General features: G+C 38.5%; 1 protein-coding gene, 1 long non-coding RNA gene and 1 pseudogene across 4 annotated transcripts; all 3 read right to left on the bottom strand.

Annotated features, from left to right (window-relative positions):
- Positions 1 to 571: 571 nt before the first annotated feature.
- On the bottom strand, positions 572 to 970 carry LOC103651261 (guanine nucleotide exchange factor pseudogene; annotated as a pseudogene). The gene is made up of 3 exons (NR_163558.1): positions 877 to 970; positions 703 to 758; positions 572 to 583 (listed from the first exon to the last, which is right to left on the bottom strand). The product of NR_163558.1 is annotated as a guanine nucleotide exchange factor pseudogene (transcript).
- Positions 971 to 1359: 389 nt separating this feature from the next.
- LOC118476748 (uncharacterized) lies at positions 1360 to 2061 on the bottom strand. Its single transcript, XM_035966420.1, has 3 exons — positions 1837 to 2061; positions 1690 to 1762; positions 1360 to 1595 (listed from the first exon to the last, which is right to left on the bottom strand). The coding sequence occupies exons 1-3, from the start codon at positions 2043 to 2045 to the stop codon at positions 1482 to 1484; spliced, it is 396 nt and encodes a 131-aa protein (XP_035822313.1). The 5' UTR covers positions 2046 to 2061; the 3' UTR covers positions 1360 to 1481.
- Positions 2062 to 2868: 807 nt separating this feature from the next.
- Positions 2869 to 3286, bottom strand: LOC118476747 (uncharacterized). 2 transcript variants are annotated; one of them, XR_004857356.1, is made up of 3 exons: positions 3172 to 3286; positions 3003 to 3078; positions 2869 to 2919 (listed from the first exon to the last, which is right to left on the bottom strand). It is a non-coding gene; the product is annotated as an uncharacterized lncRNA (long non-coding RNA). The 2 variants fall into 2 exon arrangements; XR_004857355.1 differs by having other exon boundaries at positions 2871 to 2939.
- Positions 3287 to 11536: the final 8250 nt, after the last annotated feature.

Here is an 11536-nt window from a genome sequence, read left to right as displayed (position 1 = left end):
CGAGGCAAGCGAATGAAACAAGATAAATTATCGAGTGTGGACCTTGCAGTTTAGGGCAGCGTGCTGCTGCAGCGCAGAAGCCTGGGACTGGTATATGGGGACGTTCTTGGCGATGAGGTCTTTCCTCTGCACCCCCTCTTTCCTCGGCCATCCGCCGATCAGGACGGCGAAGCTGACGCCTCGGAACGCTTCGGGCTCGTCGCTCGTTGCCACGACACCTGCAACAACGCACAACAACAAACGATGAACACTGAGCACAGACAGGCAGCAGATGAACGCCGAACACAGCAAACGACGAGCACACCTCTGAGAAGAGGCAACGCGGCATCGATCAGCTCCATCCTGACGCCGCTCAGGGCGTCCGCCGACTTAGGGAGGTCCAGCATGTAGAGAACCACCGGCTGGTCTGGTCCAAGCATCAGACCCCTCGCGATCATGGCGACTATGGTGTACCCAATCTGCCCGGCAAGTGCGTTTCAGGGAAGCATTACTGTTAAACCAACATAAGCAAAATCCGGAAAGTGAATGAATTATCTTCAGATGTGAACATATAACATAAAATATATTCTGTATCAGAAAGGTTCTAAACGCACATGATAGATCGTGAAAACAGAAAGTTAAGATTGTGCGGTTGAGTGTAAATGAGATAAATTACAGTAAAGAAGTTAAGAAGCAATCACAAAATATTCTAGTTTTGCTCACCAACTAATCCAGCTTGGAATGACAAAGATAGTACCTTGACAGTTATCTTCAAGCCACTGTAATCAGTACAAAACAATTTAAAATGGGATTAATTAATAAGCATTGATCACCAGAAGAAGGGGTGGGGAGAGAGAAATGATGGATGCATTGGTTTAGTCTGTGGGCTGAAGCAACCTGTTGCTTATTGCTGGTATACTTTCTGGCACCCTTTGGCCAAATATCAAAGACCTCTCATTCTCCCAATCAAATGCAGGCTCATATACTGGCAGTGGTGACAGATTACAGTGCTGAGAAAAACACAGATGATAAAGATATTGTTAATGTTCAACACCAAGATGAGAATTGATAATGATTGCAATAACTTGGAGGAAAAATTGTCACATGAGAGCTTTAAAGAATAAAAACACATGGTATGTTATTTCGAAAGGCTTAAAATGATTTTACCAGTCTTCAAATTTGACTCACGAAGATAGAAGGTGCGATGAGCCCTATCCCTCCATACCTGTAAGTCACTGTACAGTACAATAGTATGGTACTTCGTTTCCAATAAAAAGATGAAAACCCATAGGAGTCTTTTAAGCACAGTACTACAGTAGGATAAGCTGAAGGTTCTAAAACACCAATGCATCTTTGAAAGTACAGAAATCTGAACTGCCTTCATATTTGCAACATATAACTAAAATATATGTTGGCAAATGTTCATAACGATACTACGAACCTAAAAGGCAATACAATTAATTAGGATAATAAGTTGAGTATCATTACAAATAAAATCATATCTATCTGATGTGCCTAATAATTTCTTGTATTTCTTCTGGAATGTTGTCTTTGGATTCATTGTCCTTGTACTTCAATAATTCTACTAAGAATTTGGTCCTCAGGTCATTCCCATTCTGCACATTCATTATTACATATCATTGATCTCGATTAATAATCAATTATAGAAGAACAATATTGACAAAGTATTAGAACAAATAGGATACTCACAGTGCAAATGCAGGGTAACCTTATACCATTCCAATCGTGCATAAAGTTGATAACAAGAAAGCCAGATAAATCCCTACAAATTAAAATAATACGTTGTTACATATATGTAGACAAAATTAATACATTGTTCGGGTTAAAAAAAATTACCAGTTTAATGTTCTTGGAACCCATGTTGGTACTATACGACGCCACATATAAATATCGTCTTTCCATGTAGGATTGGCCAATTCCATGGCAGCATTCATATTATTGGCAATATAATGTATATTATGGATATAATGCATGCTAGGATGATCACCCTTAAACCATGATGGTATAGGCATGGAGTCCATTATATAGATGCTTCTAGTGTCCATGTTAAGTACATATAAGGTGAAGTGACCCATGAAAGAAAAGGGCAATAGAATCTGCAAGTTAAAAAATTAGTTCAAGTAAGAGAAAAAACAAGATTACAAAAATGATGAAGAGTATAGCTTACTTGTTTGCAATCTGAAACATCGTACTCCATGTCAGGCCAACATTCTAATAATTTTGCCACCATGTTGATATCTGGCTTTGCACGAAGGCGAGGGTCTCGACCAAATTTAGTTATGGACTACTTTTTGTTAGTAAAATAATAATGATATAATGAACACACTTATATGAATAAAGACTAATTACTTGAACTTATACAGAATTGTAGATCCATGTAGTGGTATTTGTCTTCCAACAAGAACAAGGCATCATTGCATGCGATCATCCGAACAGCCATGTTAAAACAATCTGTATCCATCGGCTTATTTACATCCAATATATCTTTAAGTTTTTGAAGACTTAAAGAAATTGGATAAGGTTTAGTGCTCTGAATCCAATGTTTCCTATTAAATGAACATTTGTTTTTATAGTTAAAGCAAGAACATATGTGTTGAATATTTACCATGCATATACTATATTAAATAAGAATTAACTTACTTTAAATATTTGGTGTTGTCTATCCCCATGATATATGTGCATAATACAAACATCAGTTCTTGCGTGTTTGTTGATGTTACTTTAGCAGGCAGAACATATGGAGATATATATGGTTCAATCTGATGTGATGTATTTGACGATTTAGATAACTCACATGGAGTATCGATTATTTGAACATCACTTGAACTCTCTCCATCTTCATCCACATTGTGGTCAAGATACTGATGGCTTTTCTTTGTGTTTAATCTCGAGTCCCATAATATTGCAGGTAGCTTAAACCTAAACATTGTTATATCATCCTGCAAGTATATAAATTAGAACAAAAGAAACATTGTTCCTATAAATAAATATACGTCCTCTACCTGAGTTACGTTATCAGATAGGGAGGATCCTGTCCAGTATTCCATATAGTTTATCATCCATAGCCCGCAAGATACCCTAATATGAAATTTAACAGATCAGGTGAGTTTCTATGTATATATGAAAATAAATATAACTAATTTTATAGAGTTGTGGTCACATGAATTTTACCCATCGGTTTGCATTTGTGTTGTGATCTTCTCTATAACTGGCCATGATGCAACATCAAGGTTCGACCACTTGCCTTGGTAAAGCTCTTTATGTTCTGCTGCAAGTTTAATCTGTCTTTCTAGACCTTTTAACTATGTGTATATATAAAACATATCAAGATTTATAGATAACAAATAATGTAATGATGAAATAATCATAATATAAAAGAAATGATTACTCACTGTAGTATAAAGGTCTCGGCGATCCGTTATTTGTTGTCCCATAGAATCGAGTACATGTACCTCACTTTTTTTTGCATTCAGAACTGCGAGATACCAATGAAAATTTTCTATATTCATTGGAATGAACACCTTCATAGAACATACATTAACATTAATTTGTAAGTATTGTGCACCAATATATTACATATTACATATATTAAAAATGAGATGAGTTTTAGGTCAACCATGTCAGACTGTAAATAGTTGTCCACCCTTGTTTCAATTGTGTCTTCCTTATAATTTAAGAGTATCTTAGGGTCGCCATCACGCTTAAGCAGACTGGAAATGAATGTGTTCTCTAAGAAGACCTTTCCACCTTCTCTATGAAGTAAATGCTCTTCATCCCTAATACAGTGTATATATGCACTGAGGGCCTGTACACCAAAACAATACAATTAGCAGATCAAATATACATGCTAGCTTTAAATATGTATACCATACTGTATAATATGATAATTATAAATATATATACTTTATTACTGTATATAATATGGACATACAGATGTACTTACTTCGCCAGACAGTTCGATGTCACCATGAAAAAGACATTCCATATCATTTCTATTTAACCATGCGCTGTCGATGTTCACCACAACTTGTTTCCCCGGTAATGTTTTAATGTATTCAATAAGCTGAACATCTTCTGGGGTGCACTTATAATCTATACAATGAAAAATATTATACTTAATAAGCAAATGATATATGCGAAATCCAATAAGATGCAATAAGGCAAGAACAAAAAATTACCTTCAGAGACAACTCGAGCTACATTCGATTTCTTTGGTTTTTTATGTTGTGATATTCTAATAAGTGTGTCCAAAGCATCTTTTTTGTTCTGCTCTACCATATCCGCATCAGAACTTATTTGACTTGATTCATTTGGAACATCCAAAGATGTCAAGTGTATCACATCTGTATGAGGAGTGAATGAAACATAAGTCTCTTGACAAAAGCAATTTTAGGAGTACTCATAAGCCAATATTTACATTTAGGAGTGTAGATAAGAGAGCCTACCCGGTTGTGGTCCAAGATCGGCTTCAGTTGACACTTTAGCATGATTGAAAATACAGTCAATGCCTACTCCCACAACATCGTGTGATTGTTTTGCAGCATTACCAACACTGACCTTACTATCCTCGCTCTCTATAGCTATAACGCACAAGAGAAGAATTAGGGGTCAAACAAATATTTATTATGCAGACCTTAGTTTTTTGTAATTGATAATAGCACTTACCCAGTTCATGTTCATCAATGTCATTAGTTGACAATTGTGCTGAACAACCACTTCTAGCCACAACCTCATACGATGGTTCAGCAGTATTGCCAACATCGACATTTCCTTCCTCCACCACTATCTCCATTGTGATTGGGTCTGTACCCATCAAATTGAAAATGTCAAACATAATTTTATTGACAAAAGTATTGTAAGTATATAAAGTACATCGTCAAATAGCACGAAACTAAATAAAACACGAACTTTAGCTTAAGTTCTTCATTCAAATAGAAGTGACAAGTGAAATTGTATAAACTTACGGAGGAAAGGGACACAGGCCTGCCACCATCCTATTTTGATTAAGTATACCCGATGCCATTGATCTTATAGGATGTATATCATGGCATTATTGCAAAGATACAATATTGCTCCTTATAAAAATGCTAAAATAATATGAACAATATATTGTTGTATTATTACGACTGAATTTAGAGGTATCAGAATTTAGCAACATATAGAAGTAATATTAGGTCATATCAGCAGATCTCTGAGAGGCAGAATCAGCTGTCCTAATATTAATTTAGGATTAATTGATCCAGATATTCGTTCCCATTTCCCAATTCAAGAGATAAGTGTAGTTTGTTTGACGCTAGGTAAAGAAATGTTAGCTGGACACTTCCTTCCTAATAGCTATACTTATAATTGCTTTCTTGATTATCTGGGAAATGAAGGAGAGCTCAAAAAGGCTAAAGTTCTACATGCAGCCATGCTTGAAGGCTGTTTAGCTAACACAGTGACATTTAACACATTGATCAAAGGGTTATGTATGGCTGGGCAGATCCAAGGGGCGATTAACCTTATGCAGAAGAATACTGAGAGTGGTTTCTTTCCTAATTGCATCAGCTATTCTACAATAATAAATGAGCTCTGTAAGGTTGGTGACACCAATCTGAATTATATTACGATGCTTAACTGCTTAAGGTTGTATTCGGATCGGAGGGGATTGAGAAAGATTAAATCCCCTCCTGTTCAAATTTGAATAGCAAGGGATTTAATCCCCTCCAATCCCGTTCAATCCACCTCTAACCTAACAAGCCCTAAGAAGTTCTGCACTTCAATATTCCATGAAAATTCTACTACACGCCTCTTTGCTTGTGAGGCATATCTGATAATACAAATGTGCACTACTTCAGAACTAACGCTTCTTAGGATCATTTCCTTTTCACCACGAAACTGTTGCCCTCATTTTGGCTACAGCCTACAGTTTGGAACTGGATATATTTATTCAGATTCACTGATTCTAGAATAGCAGAAGGGAAATACAGCCAAACTACATGTGACCTCTCTGAATAAAACTTCATTAGCCCTGCAGCCTGAATTCGTTGTCATATACATTGACATGAATAAAGGAAGTAATAGTGAAGTTTACAATGCTCTGACAATTAAGAATATGATTTGGCCTCTTATCTCTCGAGTAACTTGTAGTGACTTTTGTTTCTCTATCTACATATCAAATTTGCTTCTCCCATATTTGCACTGTGATTTTTTTATGTTGGGCCCAAAAGGATAGCAGGCACAAAACATTTGAAAGAACAAAATTAGATTGATATTAACTTAACTTTTCACTATGAACAAACACTATCCCAAGGATATAAAAATAACCAACTTTTAAAAGGGATCAGAGTGACACCTTTTTATTAGAGATTTTGGTCACTATCATGGCTCTCGCTGATATATTAATGTGTTACTTGGACCGATTGGGAAATTAGACTTGCATTGCTTTACATGTTAATTGATTTTTCTTTCAAATTCATGTGAAAGTTTTCCACAGAGATCTGCATTTACACTATTGGATAGTAATGTGTGTCATATAATATATTAGCTTGTGCGCATATAAAGCTTCATAATGCATTAATATGTAATATGATATGGAAACTATTATTTGAAAGTAAATTTAGTTGGCAGGAAACATGAATGGCTCCAAAAAATGATTATAGGTCAACTAATTGGGACAGATTACAAAGCAACGCATAGCCCAAGAGCTAAGGGTGGTTGGTTGATCGTGATCCAATTATGTAATTGCTTGCATGTCTCACAAGTGCTGGGACCTTTTTCATTTGCTTAATAGAGTTGTATTGCTCATGTGACCTGCGTGGAGTGACGGCGGGCAGTCACGTGTTGTGGCGGCCATCCCAGTGCAAGGATTTTGAAACCTGATATTGTGGCATACAATATTTTGATTCGCTGGTGCAACATTCATGGTGAATTTGATAAGGGCTTAGGAATTTACAGTGATATGGTTAAAAATGGTGTGCGACCAAACTGGGACACATATAGAGCTCTTTTCTTAGGAGCTTCTTTAATGACCACAAATAGAAGAACTTTACTATTGACCACCTGATGTTAGGGCAATATCTGTTCTCATCTACTGGAATAGGCTGAATCAAGACGGATGCAAGATGCAAAAATCAATTTGACCCTGAACTGTTGCTTCATATGCAAGTGGCTATAAGCCTATAACATACACATGCATATCTGCATATTGGCCTCATCTACTGGAATAGGCTGAATCAAGACGGATACAAGATGCAAAAATCAATCTGACCCTGAACAGTTGCTTCATATGCAAGTGGCTATAAGCCTATAACATAAACATGCATATCTGCATATTGGCTTTTTTCTATGCTTGAGAAGATGGACTCCAGTCTGAGGTAAGACGCCTGAGATCATCACCTTTTTTCAAATGGCTTTTTGGTAATTGTTTTGCTAATCTTCTATTACAATTTTGGTACATGTCTAATTTAACAATTCTGTATTGTAATAGTCCTTAGTCCTTATAATATTTGATGTCTAATTAGAAGTAGTTCAATTATATTTGAATTTGTTGCTTGGCAAGACCACAAATGTAATTCTATTAGCCTATTAAATCTGGAATAGCCCTACATTCTAGTGGGTTCCAAAGCCTATTCCAAATTTCCAATCATCCCTCCAACCATAACAATACATATCCTATAGTGACCAGTTTATAAATCCAGAGAGTTTCACAGTTTCCTTTAGCAGGCAACTGGTGTAAAGCGCCTTCTTTTCTGCAGTGTGGGCTGTCAAGTGCAAGGTCTTTTCCTTTACCTGGCCTTTCTTCTCTTTCTATTGCTGATGTTTTATCAAATGTAAAAGTAAAAGTTGCTAAAGTTATTGTTTGAACTGCAGCTTTAAGATCTGTGCTTGGAACAAACTGTGGTAATTTCCATTTCTCCTCTCAAACCAGTCAATATTTAAATTTTCTGTGGAATATAATATTGTAGATCTGACATACTGTAATTTTCTTAGTTGACAATGGTACTCGTGAAGGGCATGACAAATTCTTGAAAGCGGCAATCAGTGAGCCATAAACTGTTATGCATTATGAATTTATGCAAGACTACAAGGTATGACATTGAAATAATTAGCTGCATACATTCTTTTTCCCACATTGGTAGGTTCATGTATGGATGATCAATAGTATAGGAATACAATTTTCCATATCAATAGCTCAAGGAACAGTTTCAGGATCAACACAAGAACACATGACATTTACAGAATTGCCATGATTTTCCTTAGATTTGTTTTATTTATGATCACATTGTATAACTGAGAATATTTACAGGTGCATCTAAAGCATTTACAGCTCCACGACCTCCTTATAAACAAGATTTGCATACTGAACATTGTTCTTCTATTTAAGTGAGATGCAGTTATCTATATATCTAGTTAAGTTGGGTCCAAAGACCAAGACTATTTACTAAACAATACATGAAACATAATGAAAAGAGACCGATAACATCTATTCAATGATCATCTGCTTTCTTTGTTGTATCAACCAAATGACCACTAAACAATAGGAAGCTAAAAAGGAGCCAAAATAGAGAAATAAAAGGCAAAAATACATCTTCACCTAAAAACCTAAATAATTAAGTGCATTACAGGTTGTTAATTGCCATGCATTCATCAATGTCAGCTACGGCGTAAGGACCTCCTTATAAACGATATTCTTTGTGTATGTTGCGCCATTTATCGCTGAGTTCCTTTCAACCCCCTTCTTCTTCTTCTTCTCATCATGGACTGGAATGGCAAGTATCTTCACTTTTGATCGAGCGGTGGCCCTTGATAGAGCAACATAAAGCTGGCCATGAGAGAACACTGGTTCTGGCAAGTACACACCAACATTAGGAATCGTCTGGCCCTGGGCCTTGTTAACCGTCATGGCAAAACTTAGTCTTATCGGAAACTGCTTCCTTTTAAACTGGAAAGGGAACATCTCATCATCAGAGGGGCACAAGGGTATACGAGGCAAGAAAATTCGCATTCCAGCATGTTGGCCAAGGACAATTTCAGCATCAATACTGTTTTTTTTGGAAACCACGAACCACCAACCTCGTGCCATTGCAAAGTCCATTAGCAGGGTCTATATTCCTAAGCAACATGATTGGGCATCCAACTTTGAGCTTCAGAACGTGCGGGGGTAGTCCATTAGGAGTCAGCGTGTTTAGAAACTCCAATGGGTAATAGTTATTAGGATCATCCACCGCGGTGTCAAAACTATGGTACATCATCTGCTCACCTTGGAAACCATCGATCATCCTCATATTTATCATATCCACCCAGTCATTCCGTGTAGACAATATTGCTCTTGAAGTGATGTAGCTTGTGTTAGACATGTTTTCATTTAGATTGGGATAAATGTCATCTATCAGTCTATCAAGGTCGTGATCATTACCAGTATATGGCACACATACCTCATCTGGAAGACGAACATCACCATCGTTGTTCGCTTCCTCAGTTCCACCACCGACGCGCAACAAATATTCTGCAAACCATGGGTCGCTCTGTGCCCTCATGTTTTGAACAAGCTTTAGGTGGCACATGGATTCCCAGAGGTAAGAACTCCGTAGAGAGGCAGCAACTATCTGAGCCCTTGACCCCTTGCGTACAACAGGGAGTACTTGTCTGAAATCACCCCCGAACACAACAGTCCTCCCACCAAAGGGCAGCTCAGGCCGTCCCATTATATCACGCATGCTATTGTCTAGCGCCTCAATTGCTTGTCTCTTAGTCATCGATGCCTCGTCCCAGATAATGAGCGATGCTTTTTGTAGCAACTTTGCTGTCCCGCTTTGTTTCGTGAAGCTACATACAGCACCATCATCAATAGTGAGTGGTATCTTGAAGCGTGAATGGGCAGTCCTCCCCCCAGGCAATATGGAAGCCGCAACACCAGATGTAGCTGTTGCAACTGCAATCTTGTCCTGACTGCGTAGTGCCGCAAGCAGTGCCTTATACAGATAGGTCTTGCCAGTCCCACCAGGCCCATCCACAAAGAACACTCCACCGTTATTGGTGTCAACGACAGATAGGATCTTATCATAGGCAGACCTCTGCTCCTCATTTAGGGTTTCTTTCATAGCAACGTCGTCTGCTGTCGGCTCGATACTTTCCTCCTCGTAAATCTCTCTATCAGTACCACATGAATCGTCATATTTGTCGATGATAGCAGGGAGAGGGAATGTCTTTATGTCTTTACCCATTGACTGCAAAATGTTTCTAATGTCAATCAAGACCATCTGTTGCACATGGGTTTTGCTTTGAGTACTACGGTGATAGTCCTCTGACATTGAATCAAGGTGTCTCTGCCATAATTCTGCCACATCGTTCGGCTCGCAGTATACCAGTATTGTTGCAAACAACCTTCGTAATGCTGACGGCATTTGGTAAATAGCAGCTTCGTTGAGACACTCATCTATTGTGTCGTCTGCTTCAAGCAGTCCCCTCCTTTGTGCTGCCTCACGAAAAGATGGTAGTGTGTCACCATCTACTGTCCTTAGATCCGCATAGGAGGTAGCACCCGTCACATGGTTTAAGAGAAGTCGAAGATAAAAGTGCTCCCCCTCAGCTGGATGAGCAGAGACTATTCTACCAACCTGTCCACCCGTGTTTCGTTTCCTCCTTTGCCACACTTTGCCTTGCTGCAAAGTGTACCACTCAGGAAAATCACGGTAAAGGATGCCCCGAGCCTCCTCGTGTAGCCTATTTGCCTCAAAATATGCCGTAAGCATTGACCTATCGGCACCTGGACGTTGGACAATATGATTTACTTTAGCACGCTCATGAAATGACACCATATGCATGTTTTCAAGATGGAGCTGCAGTTGCATCACTGGTGGAGAGTTTTGACTTAGATCAAAGCTGAATATCCGCCAAAGGGCTTCTGGAGGGGTCACCCACCTAGCATCTCTATACTGCTTGATCTCATCAACGTCACCATCAGCCTTGTTTGCATCTGTCACAGCCACAGACGCACGATCGTGGCCTTTGTATATGTATTTGAACAAGTATTTGACAGCCTTGATGCTCCCGCACGCCTCAACATTGATGTGACAGTTGAAGAGCCGGAGGAGGTAAGGGTTATAAGGGACGACCCATCTGTTGTCCAATTCACAACCTCGAACCGTTTCCTTACGCCCATCATCACGACGCCTATAAATAGGATATGAATCCTTTCCTTGAGACGTTGCATTGCTAAAAGCTCTAGGATAATGGTTTTTGCATGAAGCACGACCCTTAGTGCATGGGCATTTAGGATTTAGCAACCCGCACGGTCCATGCATCATATGCTTGATAACCATCTTGTATAGTTCAGGGTACTTCTTCTTGTCAGGGATTTCAGCGGAGATAAGGAGATCATACTGATCGGGGCAAGTTAGCTTGTACTTTCTCTGCATGATGAGTAGGAAATGGACATGAGGCAAACCTCGCTTCTGGAACTCCACGACATAGACATAAGCCCGGATTTTTCCAAGAATATGATGCTTAGTCAATCTCTTCTTCAGTTCCTCTAGTTTTGCACGGAATATGCGAA

The sequence above is a fragment of the Zea mays genome, chromosome 3, assembly GCF_902167145.1.
Source record: "Zea mays cultivar B73 chromosome 3, Zm-B73-REFERENCE-NAM-5.0, whole genome shotgun sequence".
Taxonomy (NCBI): Eukaryota; Viridiplantae; Streptophyta; class Magnoliopsida; order Poales; family Poaceae; genus Zea; species Zea mays.
The sequence above is the reverse complement of the archived record's forward strand: the minus strand, read 5'-3'. Positions and strand labels throughout refer to the sequence as shown.

Coding starts and splice junctions, on each gene's coding strand:
- LOC118476748 (XM_035966420.1), bottom strand. CDS start 2,045: ATGGACACTAGAAGCATCTATATAATGGACTCCATGCCTATACCATCA. Junction 1,763..1,836: donor GTTCCAAGAACATTAAACTG/GTAATTTTTTTT, acceptor TTTAATTTGTAG/GGATTTATCTGGCTTTCTTG. Junction 1,596..1,689: donor GGTTACCCTGCATTTGCACT/GTGAGTATCCTA, acceptor ATGAATGTGCAG/AATGGGAATGACCTGAGGAC.